Source organism: Emericellopsis atlantica, assembly GCF_019669845.1.
Source record: "Emericellopsis atlantica unplaced genomic scaffold F5Z01scaffold_15, whole genome shotgun sequence".
Classification (NCBI taxonomy): Eukaryota; Fungi; Ascomycota; class Sordariomycetes; order Hypocreales; family Bionectriaceae; genus Emericellopsis; species Emericellopsis atlantica.
The window spans coordinates 612,104-629,556 of NW_025764717.1; the positions used below are offsets into that span (position 1 = coordinate 612,104).

A 17,453-nucleotide genomic window follows, 5' to 3' on the forward strand; every position below is an offset into this window, starting at 1 on the left:
TCATAGCCCCTGCCAGCTCATCACATCTCACAAAACTGCCACCGATGGCCTGGACAGCATCACCATCGAGGAGCCTCACAGTGCTGTAGGCTGGCTGTAGCGGTTGGTTAGTGAGGGTCTTCCCTCTCCCCCCCTGGGCGCGTGGAGAAGCGATTCCGCTTGCAGGGAGATAGAGAATCCATGTCTTTTCCTAGAATGACCGCTCAGCGCTCATGCACCTCTTCCGCCGGCAATTGATCGCTCCGGGCCTATCACGCTGCATAACTGGGCTCTAAGAGCGGGTCGTAGCGTCCTGTCAAACAAGCACGATTCCCAGTTCCATGCTTCTTCCCTCGTGATCTCGGCAGGGGACCATCTGGATCAATGCCAATGCCAATATTACGGTGCGTCATCCTTGAGGACAGTCCTTTGTCACACATCTGGAAGCGGTGGCAGTGGTGGCAGCCGCAGTCCACGAGTAGTAATCGCTGACCAATGTATTCAGTGTGAATGTTGGCCTTGACCTGTCTGCAAGCATTGCAAACACAGACACAGACATGTACGTACATGCATGATCAATGATCAAGGTGCATGAAGAAACGGCAGGGAGCAAAAGCAATGGGAAACCGACACTTTACAATTCATCAGCCTCTGCGATGTTCCAATCTGCTGGGATCCAGGTAGGGGGCAGTTTCAACATGAAACAGTGCTGTCCTTGCATGGCCTAATTAGGGCTGCGATTAACGGTGACATTGTCAGATAATCACATCGCCAGCTCATCAAGATGCCACCTTGACTTCATGTTTGTAGATGGAATATCACCCAACAACTCATGTAGACGTGCATGACAGGCAACTTTCCCGAGAGGCACAGTGCTGGGTATGGACAAGAAGCAACACGTCTTGGGCTATTATTATTCTGCGAGTCCGCATGTAAACATGTCGAAATCCAGATGGTATAGGGTAGGTAAAAGGATCCATTAGCCGCTGACAGGAAAAGCGGATCCAGCTGTCGACCGTGACCGTGACTTGGACATCGTGGCATCCGTCTCGCAACCAATGGTCACGCATCCTGGGTACATGCCCAGCTAACACATCACCCATCACAACACGCAACATGCGCGAGAGAATAACGTTCATACACAGTCCCGAAGATGGCGTGGACCCAGCTGAGCTTGTCTTGGAACCTGCACGTTTAAAGGCGCCTGCCATCCAAGCAGCACGTGAGGACCGACTTACCGCCGCCCTGGATGAGCTGCCGAGCCATGTATCCCGCCTGCTTCAGGACTTCCGGACCTTGCATGTGGGCTCGGTGAGCACGGAGCCGTACCAGACTATTGAGCCGTATGCGGCGCGACTCTCGCCCGGCTTGCACGTGTCGTATTCTCTCCTGAAGGAGGGTGAGCCTGATCTCGAACCGTAGGCCAGCCTCATACATGCGCATACATCGCGCCCCTATGACCAAAGTCACTGAACAATGGCACAGACAAAAATTATGCGAGCTGCTGCAGGCATTTGGGTCTTTAGATTGCATGTCACGAGAGGTACGGGAATCTCCTTCTATGGCGGGATATGCTGTTCAACTAGGTCCCAGGCATTCACCTCCGTCGCGAGCAAGAACGACAAAAACACGCCCCACGACGTGCACTATTTCTACCAACTCCTTGACCATTCTCACCTCATCCTCAAAACCTATGCTGATGTTTGCGGCGACAATGAGGAATGCCGGTCCCGGGCTCGAGAGCTCAACGACGCCTCGAGCTTGGAATTCGCCTATGACGCCGACAAGCCAGTCGCCAAGATCACAGGTTTCTGGCCATTCAAGGAGAGAACCCTGGATATCACTTCAAGTGATGGGCGGAGGACTGAAGTCGGCATCATGGCGCGAGGCTCCCCTCCTAGCATGGAGCAACACGACATTGGGCTCGGAGGCATCACCCTTGTTCTTGGTGACTCGAAGCGACCTTCGCCCACGCTATTCAAATTTGCTGAACGACATCGATCCATGGAGCAATCCTTCCAAGCCACCTTTAACCAACCGACTGGATTACACCCGGCCATGCGAATCAGCTTGAGCGGCAGTCAGGCGCCTGCAGAGGATTGCCGCTCCTACGCCTTCCTAACCCTCCCAAAGACCATCTTTGTAGATCGATACCAGCTGCACGACGACTTATTCATGGCATCGAAGAATCTGACCGCCCTGCGGCACGCTAGTGTTCCGGTAGACCTCGAGGCACCAGCCTATACAACGAAAACATGGGGATCTAACATTCTTCTCGAGCTCGCCCCTCCAAGTACGACGCAGGAGGAGTGGACGGCCGAAGTACCACTGCATCTGAGATACCTTGAGCCCTCGGCCACCGGTGAGCGGGAAATTCACGTGGCGTACCCAGTGGTGTTCTGGGCATGTGCTGCGGAGCAAGGCACAAACTTTGCCATCAACCCCTTTGACAAGGTTGGTCTGGGATACGATGACCTCTTCGATGACGATACGGTGTACTGGCATGTCACGCCCCAGCCAGCCAGTGAAAGTGACGGACGGCTGGTGAGTAGCATCACGGTACCGGTCGTTGACGAGAAAGCGGCTTCTTGGGTTGGTGCTGGTACTGCGGCTGTTGTCGGGTTAGGATTTCTGTGGGTGCTTTGGCAATTGGTCCGGGCGCAGACGAACAGTGATCGGGAGGCAAGGGCTGCAAAGGTCGAAAAGAAGAGCCGATGATACTCTTCTATGGACGGCAATCATCATACGAGTATGCAGTTCAATAGATGAGCCGTTAGATGTCACCTGCTTATGCCTCGCGTGTCGTGCCAGGGGGGTCACGTGACCTCATTCCGCGCTCCGGAGTTCGGACATAAGCGTCAGTGCTCCTCGACTCGCAAGCATCACAGGCTCACAGCTCGTGATATCTCAACTCGTTGGGTATCAATAAGACACGTCTGAACAATAACGTCGAGATGTAATTTGGAAAAGACTTATTTGTGTCTACTTATGTGCGCGGCGTTGTGAGCGAAGCAGAATGGCGTCCGCCAGCAACGGGTATTCGCCTGACGACGAGCAGCGTATACGACGCAACATTGCGTGTGTCAGCTGCCGCGACTCAAAGGTACTGTCCTGTACTGTCCTGTACTGTCCATGTCTGGTCCTTAACAATCCAACTAATACCAGGCATCTAGGTCAAATGCAGGATCAGCCCAATTCCGGGCGATCCCTGTCAAAGATGCGCAAAGTTAGACATCTCGTGTGTGGTGAATAAGTCGCACAGGCGGACTACCAAGCGGAGGCGAGTCCCCTTTTGTCCAAGGATATCTCCCTCTGAGTGGCTCTTCTGATATGCCCACAGTAAGATGGAAAAGCTGGAAAAGGACTTGGATGCTATCAAACAAGCTGTCTTGCCCAATGTGCAACATGAGCAGCGGGCACTTCCACCACGACCATCCAGTCCGAGGATCGGCTCTTGTTCCAGCAACTCACAGTCGTCCACGGCACAAAAGTCAGCTTTCTACCCGACGCCAGGAGCGGCCACCGCGGATGCCCGTGTTGCGGCGTCGAAATGTCAGATGCTGTCTGCGCGCGCTCAAAGGCCTTGGAAAGCAAGTCCCAGCCAACCGCGGACTCTTGACTCTCACGTTGTCACGGGCGAGGACATTGACTGGTACTTTGATACGTAGGTCCACCGCACGATGAAACCCAGGCCCTGGCTCATGTCTGTAGCTATCTCGGGCTCTTCCACCCGTTCGTACCGGTGCTCGCCAAACGAGATCCAGACGAATGCTACGCGGCCAGCCCTGTGCTTTTCTGGATCATCATCTTCGTCGTGACGCGGCGTCACCGCAGAGCCGGAACTTCGACAAATTTGTTTGACGCGCTTGTCGAGTGGTTGTCAAAGGAGATATGGACGCTTCCGGGCAGTCCACTCATGGGCATCGAGGCCGTGCATGCCATGCTGATCATCTGCGCATGGCCGCTGCCGACCATCCGCCTGGTGACTGACCCGTCCGTGGTCCTCTCGGGCGCGGCACTCAACTTCTGCCTGTCCATGGGCCTGCACACGGGAAAGGGGCGCCATCCGGAGTTCTGCATCGGCGCAAGATCTCACTTTTCGTCCACAGACGAGGAAGCCTCCTGCACATGGCTCATGGCGTGCTCTCTGGCTCAAAGGTACGCCGACCTTGCAAACCCCCTTATCGAGGAGTATACTGAAGCAACAACCAGAACAGCAGCGGCTCTTGGGCATCCTCCGCCAACCATCCAGCTCAACGACGGGCCGGCGAAACGAGCCCTTGCCGCGCCTGAGTGGGCGGATCTGATCACCATGTTCGACATCCAGCGCTACCTCAACCGCCTGCATCTCGCCATGGCATCCCACATCGCCTCCAACGGCCACGTCGTCGAGAGCCTCGTCAGCGGGTGGGAAGATGAATTTGAGACTGTCAAGTCGCAACTCGTCCGCCACGACACAGGTACCTTTTATCTAACCCCCCACCCATGCTCCCCCTGCTGTTCTCTGGGAGGCATTCTTCCGCTAACACGCACGCGCACAGAGCTCACACGCTTCCTCCTTCTCGCCGCCCATCAAGAGATACAGGCATACTACTTCTGCTCCCCCCCCCACGACGCCTCGCCAAACCTCGCCATGCACACAACCCGCGCCCTCCTCACCGCCAAGAAAGTCATCGCCGCAGCCCACGCCCTCACAGCCATCCCCGGCATCCAGCTTCTCACCAACGCCCCGTTATGGGTCTTCCACACCATCGCCACCTCGAGCGTCGTCCTCGTGTCCGCCCTCCACTCCCACCACCCGCCGCCCCTCGACACGCCACCAGAGGGTGTCACCCCCGAGCAACACCTTATGAACCAGTGCCACGCGGCCGTCGTCGCCTGCTCCATACGCGACGGCGACCTTGCGTTCCGCGCCGCGACACTCATGCAGGGCTTCTGGCAGTGCCGTGACCTAGCACCCAAGAGCGATCTTGCTACCGAGGCATGGCCGAACCGGCTCGGCGCCTGCGCGCTGTTCCGGTGTCTGCACAGGTTCCAGACCACACTGCACGGGGCGCAGAGGAGCTCTGAGGGCGCAAGAAAGGCAGTGGAAGCGATACGTGAGTTGACAATGGGACGATTGGACACAAGACATGCACTGACATTGCTTTGCGCAGAACCTCCACGACCGGTAGATAAGTTGGCGCCCGCTCCGCCGCAAGAGGCGACGTACACACCTAGAATCATGGACCCCCTCCAGGATATTGACTGGTCTACGTTCCTGGACGACTTGGGCTGGGACAACGGGAACGATGTTTTTATGGGAGTGTCCTGAAAAGGGCTCATAAAACATCAGAGATGAGATCACGGAAATATCATAGCAGTAAAATGAATCTTGTTCCAATATTTACGTTGATTGAATGAAACTTTTAACGTATGCCAATGCTAAAATCCAGTGCTATGCCCGAAACGCCTTTCATCATGTCATGTCTTCGTGTCAGCAGCGACCACCTATTGGTCTACTGGTAGAAATCCTCCTCCATATCATCACCAGCAATCTCCTCGACTGCATCCGAATCGTCCACCATCTCTTCATCTTCTCCAGTATCGCTGTCAGGGTGGTTGGGAATGACAACGATGCGTCCATCGTCAAGCTCGACGCGCGCAGTCTCCCCATCGCGGATGTTGTTGCGCAGGATGAGAATGGCGAGCTTGTTGAGGATCTCTTGTTCGAGAAGACGCTGCAGAGGACGGGCACCGTAGGCGGGCGAGTAGCCAGCGGCACCAAGATGGTCCTTTGCCTCGTCCGACACATCGATAAAGACCTTGCGACCGTTGTCCTCCAGCCGCTTTTGGATCTCCTTGAGACGCACATCGACGATGCGCCGAATCTCGGCCCGCGTCAGACGGTTGAAGATGACAGTCGAGCTGATGCGGTTGAGGAACTCGGGCAGGAAATAGTTCCGCAGAGCCCCCATGACCAACTCCCGAGTGCTGGAGTCGATACGTCCTTCCTTATTGCTCCGCGTAAGGTACTCAGCACCCAAGTTGGATGTCATGACCACAATGCAGTTCTTCGCATCGACAACTCTGCCTTGGCCGTCTGTGATGCGTCCGTCATCCATGAGCTGCAGAAGGACGGTGAGGACCTCCTTTGCAGCCTTTTCAACCTCATCGAAGAGAAGGATGGAGAAAGGTCGGCGGCGGAGAGCTTCCGTGAGCTGGCCACCCGCATCGTGTCCGACGTAGCCAGGAGGCGCACCAATCATTCGGCTCAGTGCATGACGTTCCTGGTACTCAGACATGTCGAAGCGTATCATGGCCTTCGGGTCGTCGAAGAGGAACTCGGCCAGGGCCTTGGTAAGAAGAGTCTTACCTGTACCCGATGGGCCGCAGAAGAGGAAGCTTGGGGGTTGGTTTGGGTTAGCCAGTCCGGAGCGTTGCAGGCGAATTGCGTTCGCCACAGACTGGACAGCTTCCCTTTGTCCAACGACTGTCTTTCCGAGTACCCTTTCCATGTTGATGAGCTTGTCCTTCTCCGTGGTTTTGAGACGCGTCACCGGGATGCCGGTCCAGCGGGCGACGATTTCGTTAATGTGGTCCGCGGTCACAATATCTGTCACCATGGAAGTGCCTGTGTCTCCACCGGCAGCGTTGAGAGCTGCATCGGCCTGGACTTTGCGCTCTTCAAGCATCTTGATGCGCTGTTGCTGCTCAGGAATGGCGCCGTACTTGAGATCAGCTGCCTTGGCATGGTCGCCCATGTTCATGGCCTCCTCCAGGCGCTTCTCGAACTCATCGAGCTTCACCTTGGCCTGGTGGATTTCCTCGCTGCGCTTGATCTCGTTCTGGTACTTTTCGCGAAGAGGCTGCAGCTCCTCTTCGACATTGGCGGCCTCCTTCTTGGCGGCTGCTAAGCGGATTTGCGAAGCTTCGTCCTTCTCCTTCTCGAGAGCAAGGATCTCAATGGTGATCTGTCTAAGCTTCCTCTCAAGAGAGTCGATGATCTCGGGCTGTGACTCCCGGGCCACCTGAACGGCCGCGGCCGCTTCGTCGACCAGATCAATGGCAGAATCAGGCATGCGACGCGAAGTCAAATATCGGGCAGCCAAGTTGGCCGCGGCCACTAGAGCATTGTCGAGAATTGTGACTCGGTGGTGTCGATCGTACCGTTCCTTGAGACCACGAAGAATAGAAATGGTCTCAGGAATGGAGGGTTCCTTGACAATAACCTGCTGGAAACGTCGCTCAAAGGCGGCGTCCTTCTCGACGTACTTCCTGTACTCGGCAAGTGTGGTCGCACCGATGCAGTGTAGCTGTCCGCGGGCCAGCATCGGCTTGAGCAAGTTGGCGGCGTCCATGCCACCCTCCCCTGAGGAACCAGCACCCATGAGCAGATGGATCTCATCAACAAAGAGAACAATCATCTCCTTTGACTGCTCGATCTCCTTCAGGACACCCTTCATGCGTTCCTCGAATTCTCCGCGATACTTGCTACCAGCCACCAGGGCACCAACGTCGAGAGAGAGCAACTTGCAGTGCTTCAGGTTGTCTGGCACATCGCGGTTGTTGATGCGCTGAGCGAGACCTTCCACAACGGTGGTCTTTCCGACACCGGGCTCACCAATGAGGACCGGATTGTTCTTGGTTCGCCGCGATAAGATTCGAATAACTCGGCGAATCTCTTCCTCACGACCAATGACGGGGTCAACCTTCTGGTCCCGTGCCATGGCCGTCATGTCGATGGTGAATTTGGCAAGGTTCTCATTTTCCTCTTCGGTGTCGGCAGTCTTGCTGTCCACGCGCTTGGTGCCGCGGATGGCTTGAACAGCATCTTGCAATAGCTTCGGTTTGGGAATGTTGGCTTCCTTCAGGGCAGCCTGGATGCTAGGCTCGTCGGCCAATGTGGTGATGAGGTGATCAACGCCAATGTACGTGTCCTTCTGCACCTTCTGGAGCTCTAGAGCCTTCCGCAACACTCCGTGGAAAGACGGTGCCAAGGATACCTGCTCTGGAGGCGGATCTTGACTCGGCAGACGGACGAGGCTTTTCTTGAGGGCGCGATCAAACAGTTGGGGGTCACCCTTAGCCCTCTCCACAACCTGCCGGAAGAGGGTGACGGGTTGTCCTGGACCATTTTGCTGGTCCTTGGACAGATCTGGTGGAGGGTCCAAGAGTGAAACAGCGAGATGTATCGGGAGCAGCTGCGAGTGAGCGTACTGCTCAGCTAGAGCCATGGCATCCTCAACAGCCTTCTGCGCCCGGTCGGTGAACTCCATGCGTGGATTCATAGTGGCGGTAAGAGGTGTGTGAGATGAGTTTGCTCAGTATAGGCTCGAAAGCCTTGCACTCTGTATATATTGAGTCGTATGGACTGATCAAGTTACGAGTGGAAAGTGTGAACGCTTGTGTGTGACGGTGAGTGTGCGTTGTGAATTGGGCTCGAACGTTTTAACCCGCTTGATGTTCTTGAAGATGATGGAGAGGAGAAATACGAGTTGAAGGTTTGGGTTGCACGAGGAAGTATTATACTCTGGACCAACAAAGTCTGGTAGGATCCAGTTGACCCTGGGACTCCCAGAGACTGGAGGCTTTGAGCAAGATGTCGGATAGTCTGGAAGTTGGCAGTAGCTACCTGACTTAGCGAGAACCTGCCAGAAGCCCAAGGAATAGCAGGCGAGTGATGTCACTCGTAGCCCTCGGGCCGCAGTGGGGGGCTGCCTTACTCTAATTCGCCAAGCCCTTGCAGTCAACTCGATGTCACCTGATTTTAGCAGAGCATTGATGGAGATGCGGGGCCAGAGTCACTCACTCTTCACGATCATGGCCATTGATACGATGTGAGCGGAGGACGACCTGCAGAGTGAGCACTGAGAGTTTCGGGTCAAGGAATGCAAGCTCTACATAGTTGTACAGTCTCTTCGGAGCTGACTTTCCGCTAGCGTATTAATTGGTAGGAATGACTCGAAGCTCCCCCAATTGAGCCAGAGCTACTAGAACTTTACCTCCGTCAATGCCTGCGGGAGCTAACAGCAGCTCCGATTTACAATCCTCCAGGTCTCTTTCTGTAGTGGCTGTTGGCTAAGGATTGTCTGGGAATGTGGGACGGTTCAAGTGCAGCCTGTAACGTTGTGCTGCCTGCACAATGCGTGCCAGGCCACGAATTGAGTTTGGGCTCAAGGTCGATGATCGAGGGCGATTGGAGTCGATTAAGCCCACGAGAATTCGACAAGAATTCCATGCATGCCTCGCCAGGTCGTTGATGTGCATGTAGAGACTTACGTAGCCATCCGTGTGGCGTACCACACCATCCAGCCTCATGACGAGACATGATCTGGCTTTAACCACTGGCTGGCTAATATCGGAATTAGGTCTGTTGATGATCGACCACTTCAAGTTAACGTTTCGCCCTTGAGTGTGCCCTTGGCCCGCTCTCTTAGCATCGCAAGTCGATGCATGAATCGCAGATGCGTCACTGCTCCGTGCTTGACTAGCAGTCGAATCTTTAGACTCTGCTCAGCATAATCAGTCCCATCCTCACCCCAAGCCGCCAATGCTTCAAAGAGCGGCGTCATTGCTTGCTCAGTGACAGCACATACATCTGCGCCGTGCTGTATGAGCAAGTCTAAAAGTTCCAAAGAGCCCCATCGCCCAGCGATGCAATGAAGAGGAGTTATGCCATCCTGCTGGCCAGAGCTCGTAGCATCGGCGCCCCGTTCCAGTAACAGACGAGCCACGCGCTCATGCACTGTTGCGCATGCCATAAAAAGAGGAGTCGAGCCTTCGTCGTCTTTTGCGTCAAGCTCGGCGTCATGTTTGAACAGCAAGTCCACAAGCTCAGGGTAGCCATGGTGTGCAACGAGGTGCATTGGTGCCTTGCCCCTGCCATTCCTCTTTGACGGATGAGCTCCATGCTCCTCCAGAAGATACTGAGCCACGGGACTTTGATAATGTACACATGCCGCGTGAAGAGCACTTGTTGTCTCTCGCCCTTCGCCGTGTGCGGCTGTGATATCGAAGCCATGCTCTGCAAACAACTTGAGCAGCGCAATGTTGCCTCTTGACACGGCAGCATGCAAAGCCGATGTATCTTGGCAAACATCGCGCGATGGAGTTTGCCTTGGAGGATGGGCAAGGGGATCTGCGCCGAGTCCCAGCATGGCTCGTGCAAGGCCATAAGCGCTCGGCGATCCAAGACCGTGCCCATAGGGTGAACCAGGTGGCTCTGCCGCGGCGGCGATGCTGAGCGGCGTGTAGCCATGGGGATCCGCAGCATTCATATCTCCGCCGGACGCCAGAAGCAGAGCAGCTAGCTTGTATTGGCCGCGTGTGATGGCCACTCTTAGTGCCCGATCCAACTCCGGACACGACCCCCGTTCGAAAAATGGGGGCGACTGGCCTGAGATCTTCTCTAGGAGCAGGTTCATGATGCTGGTTCTATCGACCCGAAACGTGAAGCTCCTAGGAATGGCCAGCTCCAGGTATCGCACCAACCCCCGTGGCCCGTGCTCATTGAAACCGACGCCATAATCGGTTAGGAGGCGAACACGGTTGTCATCGCCTTGGGAGATTGCAGTAACCAGAAGTGCCTGTCCAATAGCTCCACGAAATGCCTCGGTATTGGCACCATTTTCCAGCAGAAACCTTGCGAGGCGATAGTGATGGCGGTCAAGCGCATGGCAGACGTTAGTTTTCCTTCTGACAGGGTCAAAACTCTCCGCGTCGGCACCTCGACGGAGGAGGAGAGCAACGACGGCGATCTTGGTATCCTCCTTCGCGTTCGAGGTGCAGGCGTGCGTGATCGGTGTTGCATTTGCACCACTGTTCTTTGCGTCCAAATTGGCACCATGATCAAGGAGATAGGTCATAATGTCCAGATGGCCATGTGCTGCGGCTCGATGCAAGGGCGTGGCCTGGTGAAAGTCGCGTAAGTTGGCATGAACGCCCGATATCGCCATCAGTCTGCCAACGAGCGACAAGGGCCCAACTTCTGCAGCCCAGGAGAGCGCGGTTCTGTTCCCATAGGCATCCTGCCTTGTTTCGCGAACATGATCTGGCGTGATCCAGCCCCCCTGGAGTAAAAAGTCGACAAAGGCTGATTGTCTGCACGCTATCGCCACAGGTAGCAGAAGGCCGTACGACACGTCGACGCCAGCATGCTGTGCACCTTGGATAGTGCGAATCCGTCCGTATCGAGCGGCATATTTGAATGCTGGCGCATCGATGCAATGGTAGAAGTGTCGTCTTAGCTTCGCGGATAGGTTATGGCACGTGCGTGCCACTGCAGCGACTTCTCGCAGTTCGAGATGCTGCACCACGAGGTAAAGGAGCTCAATGGGGATTCTCTGTAGTCTGTCCATTCTCTGATAGTTGAGTCAATGTCTCAAGAAAATATTATGCGCTGGAGCATAGCTTCATGTGTCATATTTGCATAATTACCTGATGCTCAATAACAGATGTGGTATGCTTGACAATAACCATACGCGGTTGGCGACAGCCTCCGCACAATGATTGAGAAGCTGAGTGCCGGTGTTCGTTGCTCAGAGGCTAGCAAATCGGATCGTGGCTCTCCCAATTGATTGTGCAGGTCCATGTTGGCAACGCTCACCTGTTCTGGCTTTTCACATGGGAGGTAGTCTGTCCATGTTTTTTTTTCTCTGATAGTCAATGTCTTAAGAAAATGTTATGCGCTAGAATGTAGCTTTATGTGTTATATTTGTCATTACCTGATGCTGAATAACAGATGTGGTATGCTTGACAATAACTCCCTTTCACAATTCTACGAGAAGGACTTGTTACACAAGGGGGAGCACTGCCTGAAGGGTGAGGTCATGGCTTGGTGTTCTCCCACGGCAGCAAGTCCAGACGCCAGGGATCCGCTCACGTGACCTCGCGATGAGGAAGAATTTCCCCGGAGCCAACGCTGGGACTTGCAATCGACAGTACCAACCTGGAACGCAAACACACAGCACGTCCCCGATATGAGTGCAGTACCGTCGTTTCGGGCTGGCCAGCCTCTGATCAGCCTGTCAAAAACCTGGTGTCGCCAAGCGCATCGCGCCGCGCGCTACAAGAAGGAGATCAAGAAGGTGAAATGGATTCCTTCACCTCCTGAGGAGGGCCACGGCGAGAAGATCTGGATATGGAGCCACCGGAGGACAGACCAGACAGTCTACACGCTCCGACCACGCTTAGATGTACGACTTTTCTTTTTTCTGTCTGCTGTCGTTCGCAATTGCTAACCGTCGCAGGACGAGCACGAGCTCAAGCAGCTCCCGTACAACGGCAAGAAACTCAAGCCCGCGACCCTGCGCAAAGACTACTGGTCTCCCATGGCGATCCTCAAATTCGGCCAGGGCGGAGGGGACATTGGCCGCTCCGTTTTCCAGAAGCTCCGCGAACTCAAGCACCTCCACGAAGTCAGCTGGCCGCTCGAACTACGCATCAAGCCCGTCCAAGAATACTCGAGAAAGGACCACAAGCACATGGCCGAGGAGAAGGCGGCGGGCCGGGAGAAGGTCCTGTACCGGAATAAGCACCAGCGCGGCATGGCGCTTAACGCGCAGAGGAAAAACTCGATAGCCGACATGGCGGCCGTGCTTGCGGGGATGGGCAAGGGGAATGCCATGAACATCAAGGTCAAGGGCGAGGGCGAGGACGCCAGTCTGGAGGAAAAGTTGGCCCAGGTCACGATTGAGTGGAAGAACGACCAGGACCAGCAGTACGCGGAGGAGTGGACGAGCAATGTCACGCACGCCTTGATGGAGAAGCCTGCCTATGTGCTGGGCACCGAGCCGCCCGCGCCGCAGGTTCAGCGGTCGACTCCAGAGGCAAATGAAGCGTGAGAAGCGAGGCATTCGTGAAGGGAAGGGCTGATGAGCGCGGTTGGGAACATGCTCAGACGGCCAGGTAGAGGTCATCGCCCGCGATTCTTCCAATCAGTGCTTAGCGGAGGAATTGGCTCGACAGCGCAGAGGATATCGCCACAAGAGGCTGTCTTGGTGAAACGTCTAGGCGGGTGCGGGGAAAGGTGTCTATATCTATGTATTACGAACCTCACAGTCGGGTAGAATCCGCGAGGGGGGGCTATTGCAGCCCCGGTGTTGTATCATATTGTACCAAAGGAAAAGGGAGTATCTGATATACTACTATTGCCACCATGTATCGTCATTGGCCCGGAAATCAAAAACAAAAGGAACAGGAAACAGCCAAAAAAGAAGTTATAGCTTGAACTGCTTCAAGTACTCATAATGGGGAATATTGGCGTCGACAGTACGACGGATGGCCTTGGCCGCGTCGGCGCCGAACTTCTCAGTCCAGTCAGCATTCTCCGACTCGACAGTCGACGCTTTCTGTGACAGATGGTTAGGTCGGGTACCGGAGCAAAGCACAATCTGGAGAGAAACGTACCTGAGCATGCGCCCGCGGCCTGAGGGATGAGCTGTGGATAGCATCATCGTGGAAACCATTCCACTTGGCAAAGTGCTTGGCAGCGTCCTCGCCATCGGCCTCGGTCCACTCGAGCATCTCGGGGACAAAGTCAATCTCTGTGCGCTTGCAGTACTCCTTGATCTTCTCTTCTGGGTTGTCGAGCATGTCATCCGCGTCCAGCACGGTCAGGTTATCCTTGTCCACGACCCCCTCGCTGATGAGGTAGTCGAACAGACGGACGAGCTCCTCGTAGCCAGCTTCGCTGGGCATGTAGTGGTCGAAGCCGTGGATCTCGCACAGCGGCGGGATCGTGCAGCGCCAGTAAGAGGGGACGGAGCGGCTCGGATGGCGGATGAGAAAGGTGAAGTTGAACTTGCGCAGAATGTCCAGAGGGATGTTGGTCGGATTGTTGGGCTCGGGACGGCCGCCGAGCGAAGGTGCAATGCTCGTGGGCTCGCCATCCGGCGCCATGAAGTAGTACGCCATGTCCTTGATGAAAATGCGCTTTCCCTGGTAATTGTAAGCCAAGGACACTCCCCCCATGATAGCAGGAGAGGCCGTTCTAGTGGGGTTTGGGATACGAATATCCTATGTAGTGAGCGCAGAAGCGCTCCAGGAGCGTGATGGTTTGGCAAAACTCGAAAGAAGAGTGGGAGTGGATGGGTGAGAGGCAAAGTCTAAGGTATGCATGATGTCGAAAAGCAATTGTAGATAGCGTGCACCTCACTTGAGGTCGCAGCATGTGTCACCAGAACGGCCAGGTTGGAGGAAGCGAACCTCATTCTGCCCGTCCGTTTCGATGTCATTGAGAACGTCGCGGTATGTCGTGTTGGCGTAGCCGCTCTCCTGTCGGGTTTTCTCGTCATTGGCGAAGCGTTTGCCCATGCGCTCAGGGCCAAAGTAGAAGGCATCGCCAAAGGGCTCGTGAACACAGCGCAGAGTATCACGACGGGTCATGAAAACCTGAGACTGGTTAGCGAGCTATTCAGGGTCTACTTTTGTGACGCCACGACATACCCTCTCGAAGGCTGTGGAAACAGCTCGGGGATGCGTAGCGCAGAAGATAGGACGGGGAGCCATGATGTGAAGAGTTGCTTTGCTGGTGCTTGGTAAAGTTTGTATAAGGCGAAAAGTGTCGAAGAATGCAAAGAGAGCCGGAACGCGAGTCTACGAGCAGAATGAAAACCGCAAGGGGAATGGGTTTATATCCCAACAGGTTCCCACCCTCATCACCGTACCTGAAGGGACATTGTACGGACAATTGGAGCAAGCTAGGTGTGTACTGTACTTGTTCGCCCTGAGCAAGATCAAACCTTACCTGGAAGTCTCCGTGTACAGAAGCCCAGCTCCAGCAAGCTCAGGGCCCGCGTGGGGGTGGCCTAGCTCATTGATTTGACCGCGAAGATCGCGAAGCTTCTGGTGTGGCATCCCAGGTTGGGCGGAAGTAGTACTATACATGGCGCGGAAGCATGAACCATAATGGCATAGCAGCGCCCCCAGCCGGCTCGTCGCTTGCAGCTAGGTACACGTAGGTACCCCGGTACCTGTACTGGTCGATACCGGACTAATTGCACCGGTGAAAGTTTGCTGCGCTGAGCAGGCTTTTGGTCGCCCAACCTGATGTGCCAGCCAAAGTACCGGATACATGGCCGCCTCGGTCGATCGGGGGCGCATTTTTTGCTTGTTGAGCCAAGTCGCTTCTGTCGACGTCACTTGCCTGAGCTGTGTGGGCCGGATGCGAACCAGGGGGGAACGCAGACACGGGAAACCAATGAAGTCTATTAATCCACGCCGACATCCCGAGAGGGGGGAGCATGGCATATGCAATATGTCAACAAGTCCAGCAAGGAAACAGGACTCGGGTAGACAATTGGATAGGCAGACGTCAAGAATGGGTAGAGTAGCTCCATTCGACCCCTCCCACCATCAGTTAGCATCAGTCGAACGGCAAGCCTCACAGGCTAGGCAGGGCAGGGCGCCCCTCCATCGAGATGCAGCGACTTTGTCAACGGAAAACTCTGGCAGATGTTGGTTGAGCTGTCTAGGCGAGAATGCGGCGAGGAGTCGGATGGGGCAGGTGGTCTTATTGTTGAAGTGCAATGGTTGGGATGCTACAGGTGTAATAGTAGTAAGGTAAGGTAACGTTAGGTAGAAATAGCTGGGCAGCGGTCCGCTAGGCGCTGCTATTTCCAGCGATTATGCAGGGTCCGATAGAATGTACGTGATTTACGGTCCGTAGATTAGGCTGGTATCACCAGGCTCGGGCCCGAAGATAGTGGTTAGCCAATGGCACCCTGTTTACCCTACACATGCTTCTGCATTGATTAAGATAGGTCACGATTATAGACACACAGCCCCGCGTGGAGTACGCGCTCTGTTTCTTTAATTGATTCCCTTCCTAGAGAAGCTTAGCGATATGTCCTCCAGCTACCCAGCCAGCGCCAATTCTCAGCGACATCTTTCAGTTTCTCGAAGCAACCTTTCACCTTCTGCCCCGGATCATCATACAGATGTCCACGGAACTCGAGAAAGAAGATGTAGTGGAAGGGCTGCAGCAAGCTTGGCCGGCTGTTAATGCTTGTCAGGTTGAGGCCGAACTCCTCGAAGCAGCTCAACGCTTTGGCCAGAGCCCCTGGCGAATCGTGCGGAACTGTCAACGAAACCATCGACTTGGTGCCAACCTGACCGTCGTTGGGCATGGTCAGATCACCATCTCGAGGTATCTTGGGGTCTTTCCCAATGATGAGGAAACGTGTGGTGTTGTCAGTCCGGTCTTCAATGTTCCTCCCAAGCATGTCAAGACCATGCGTCTCTGCGGCGAGTTGGCTTGATATCGCAGCCCACGTCCCTGTGGTGTCCCCGCTGACAATCTCCGCAGCCTTACTCGTGGAGCTGACCTCGAATACCTCCACTCCCTTCAGATACGTAGATATGAAGGCGTTGCATTGCCCGAACGCTTGCGGGTGCGAATAGATCCTCTGAATATGCTTCAGGCTGCTCAAGGGCTTCGTCCTGGGTCGTGGCGGACTGGGATCGGTGGCCGTGGGTGTGCAAGTGCCCGATCCTTCTGTTCCATCCTCCAGGTTGTGATGTAGAGCTTTGTGGCCGAGCAGGCAGTGGTGAACGTCGACGTAAACCTCGCCCCTCACCGTGACGTCCGGATATCGGTCGTGGCGATCCGCTAGGTAGTCCAAGGTGAAGACCACAGAGCCATTTGTCGAATTCTCAAAGGGCACGAGGCCTGCTGGAGATACACTGTCCTGTACAACGTCGAACACGTCTACCATGGGTGAGCAAATCAGATCGACACGGAGTCCTCACTGCATACCGCCAATGGTCACCACAGGGTTGTACTCCCACTGGTCCTCCGAAAATGCTTGCCGCACTGCCTTTCAGAGTGGCATTAGATATTGAGCACCTTGAAATGAACAAGAAGACATACCTGGTGTGAATATGAGGCAGCTGGGCCGAGGAAGCTGACAACCTTCTTTTGCTGGGACGTCATCTCGTGATCACGGCTGCTGAGGCTAGGAAAAATGACAAGACTCTTGCAGCAGTCGGAGAACGCGACGACGATGGCTCCCTTGCTGTGTTGACGGCGTCCGCAATAGTCTGGCCCTCACCACGCGCTGAGAAGGAGTAGTTGTCGTCACAAGCCGTTGCGGGATATAGCCGGCGATCGACGTTAACAGCCCAGTGCGGTGCGTGCCTGCTGGTTCTGTTAGCGCAAAGACACCACCTCCAGTCTACGCCGATCTCGCACGGGACGCCATCACTTGGCGATTTTCTGAACATTCTGAACATGCTGCGGTCAACCAGAACATTTTTTGCTGCATGTCAAGATACCATGTCAATACAAAATGGGCAGTATTAATAATGCTTTCGTTTGCGTATAATAATATGCGCAAATGCTCAACGAGTCAAACGAGATATTCGCCCTCGGTACGGTATCAGTACGTAGCAGGCTAGCAACGTCTCATCGCGTCTCCGCGACGCTGCCCATCAGACTCCATGTACAAATTCCTCGTAAAACACGTGGCTACTGCGTGTTAATTACTGCAAGT

At 54.9% G+C, this 17,453-nt stretch overlaps 7 protein-coding genes across 7 annotated transcripts; 3 read left to right on the top strand and 4 right to left on the bottom strand.

The window, feature by feature from the left end:
* Positions 1 to 925: 925 nt before the first annotated feature.
* On the top strand, positions 926 to 2,949 carry F5Z01DRAFT_135463 (PIG-X). Its single transcript, XM_046257604.1, has 3 exons — positions 926 to 1,397; positions 1,465 to 1,522; positions 1,573 to 2,949. Exons 1-3 carry the CDS (start codon positions 1,096 to 1,098, stop codon positions 2,695 to 2,697), a joined length of 1,485 nt encoding a protein of 494 aa, XP_046117828.1. The 5' UTR covers positions 926 to 1,095; the 3' UTR covers positions 2,698 to 2,949.
* Positions 2,847 to 5,385, top strand: F5Z01DRAFT_136373 (putative C6 transcription factor). Its single transcript, XM_046257607.1, has 6 exons — positions 2,847 to 3,097; positions 3,153 to 3,259; positions 3,320 to 3,643; positions 3,691 to 4,439; positions 4,521 to 5,078; positions 5,136 to 5,385. Exons 1-6 carry the CDS (start codon positions 2,996 to 2,998, stop codon positions 5,291 to 5,293), a joined length of 1,998 nt encoding a protein of 665 aa, XP_046117829.1. The 5' UTR covers positions 2,847 to 2,995; the 3' UTR covers positions 5,294 to 5,385.
* Positions 5,349 to 8,375, bottom strand: F5Z01DRAFT_657051 (heat shock protein). The gene has a single exon (XM_046263612.1). It carries the CDS (start codon positions 8,247 to 8,249, stop codon positions 5,478 to 5,480), a length of 2,772 nt encoding a protein of 923 aa, XP_046117830.1. The 5' UTR covers positions 8,250 to 8,375; the 3' UTR covers positions 5,349 to 5,477.
* Positions 8,376 to 9,350: 975 nt separating this feature from the next.
* On the bottom strand, positions 9,351 to 11,318 carry F5Z01DRAFT_674784 (ankyrin repeat-containing domain protein; the record flags this gene model as incomplete). Its single annotated transcript, XM_046265085.1, has 1 exon — positions 9,351 to 11,318. One exon carries the CDS (start codon positions 11,316 to 11,318, stop codon positions 9,351 to 9,353), a length of 1,968 nt encoding a protein of 655 aa, XP_046117831.1.
* A 494-nt stretch (positions 11,319 to 11,812) lies between these two features.
* Positions 11,813 to 13,063, top strand: F5Z01DRAFT_135428 (transcriptional regulation of mitochondrial recombination-domain-containing protein). The gene is made up of 2 exons (XM_046257601.1): positions 11,813 to 12,155; positions 12,210 to 13,063. The coding sequence occupies exons 1-2, from the start codon at positions 11,940 to 11,942 to the stop codon at positions 12,801 to 12,803; spliced, it is 810 nt and encodes a 269-aa protein (XP_046117832.1). The 5' UTR covers positions 11,813 to 11,939; the 3' UTR covers positions 12,804 to 13,063.
* Positions 13,064 to 13,178: 115 nt separating this feature from the next.
* Positions 13,179 to 14,821, bottom strand: F5Z01DRAFT_688197 (uncharacterized protein; the record flags this gene model as incomplete). Its single annotated transcript, XM_046266038.1, has 4 exons — positions 14,407 to 14,821; positions 14,167 to 14,352; positions 13,369 to 13,977; positions 13,179 to 13,310 (listed from the first exon to the last, which is right to left on the bottom strand). Exons 1-4 carry the CDS (start codon positions 14,467 to 14,469, stop codon positions 13,179 to 13,181), a joined length of 990 nt encoding a protein of 329 aa, XP_046117833.1. The 5' UTR covers positions 14,470 to 14,821.
* Positions 14,822 to 15,652: 831 nt separating this feature from the next.
* Positions 15,653 to 17,095, bottom strand: F5Z01DRAFT_135449 (Prephenate dehydratase-domain-containing protein). The gene is made up of 3 exons (XM_046257603.1): positions 16,832 to 17,095; positions 16,718 to 16,778; positions 15,653 to 16,669 (listed from the first exon to the last, which is right to left on the bottom strand). Exons 1-3 carry the CDS (start codon positions 16,892 to 16,894, stop codon positions 15,798 to 15,800), a joined length of 996 nt encoding a protein of 331 aa, XP_046117834.1. The 5' UTR covers positions 16,895 to 17,095; the 3' UTR covers positions 15,653 to 15,797.
* Positions 17,096 to 17,453: the final 358 nt, after the last annotated feature.

What these genes read in the sequence shown, in the direction of transcription:
- F5Z01DRAFT_135463 (XM_046257604.1), top strand. Translation starts at nt 1,096, where the DNA reads ATGCGCGAGAGAATAACGTTCATACACAGTCCCGAAGATGGCGTGGAC. An exon ending in GGTGAGCCTGATCTCGAACC is followed by an intron (nt 1,398 to 1,464) that starts GTAGGCCAGCCT and finishes ACAATGGCACAG; the next exon opens with ACAAAAATTATGCGAGCTGC. An exon ending in TAGATTGCATGTCACGAGAG is followed by an intron (nt 1,523 to 1,572) that starts GTACGGGAATCT and finishes ACTAGGTCCCAG; the next exon opens with GCATTCACCTCCGTCGCGAG.
- F5Z01DRAFT_136373 (XM_046257607.1), top strand. Translation starts at nt 2,996, where the DNA reads ATGGCGTCCGCCAGCAACGGGTATTCGCCTGACGACGAGCAGCGTATA. An exon ending in ACTCGTCCGCCACGACACAG is followed by an intron (nt 4,440 to 4,520) that starts GTACCTTTTATC and finishes GCACGCGCACAG; the next exon opens with AGCTCACACGCTTCCTCCTT. An exon ending in AAAGGCAGTGGAAGCGATAC is followed by an intron (nt 5,079 to 5,135) that starts GTGAGTTGACAA and finishes TGCTTTGCGCAG; the next exon opens with AACCTCCACGACCGGTAGAT.
- F5Z01DRAFT_657051 (XM_046263612.1), bottom strand. Translation starts at nt 8,249, where the DNA reads ATGAATCCACGCATGGAGTTCACCGACCGGGCGCAGAAGGCTGTTGAG.
- F5Z01DRAFT_135428 (XM_046257601.1), top strand. Translation starts at nt 11,940, where the DNA reads ATGAGTGCAGTACCGTCGTTTCGGGCTGGCCAGCCTCTGATCAGCCTG. An exon ending in CGCTCCGACCACGCTTAGAT is followed by an intron (nt 12,156 to 12,209) that starts GTACGACTTTTC and finishes TAACCGTCGCAG; the next exon opens with GACGAGCACGAGCTCAAGCA.
- F5Z01DRAFT_135449 (XM_046257603.1), bottom strand. Translation starts at nt 16,894, where the DNA reads ATGACGTCCCAGCAAAAGAAGGTTGTCAGCTTCCTCGGCCCAGCTGCC. An exon ending in CTGCCTCATATTCACACCAG is followed by an intron (nt 16,779 to 16,831) that starts GTATGTCTTCTT and finishes CCACTCTGAAAG; the next exon opens with GCAGTGCGGCAAGCATTTTC. An exon ending in CCCTGTGGTGACCATTGGCG is followed by an intron (nt 16,670 to 16,717) that starts GTATGCAGTGAG and finishes CACCCATGGTAG; the next exon opens with ACGTGTTCGACGTTGTACAG.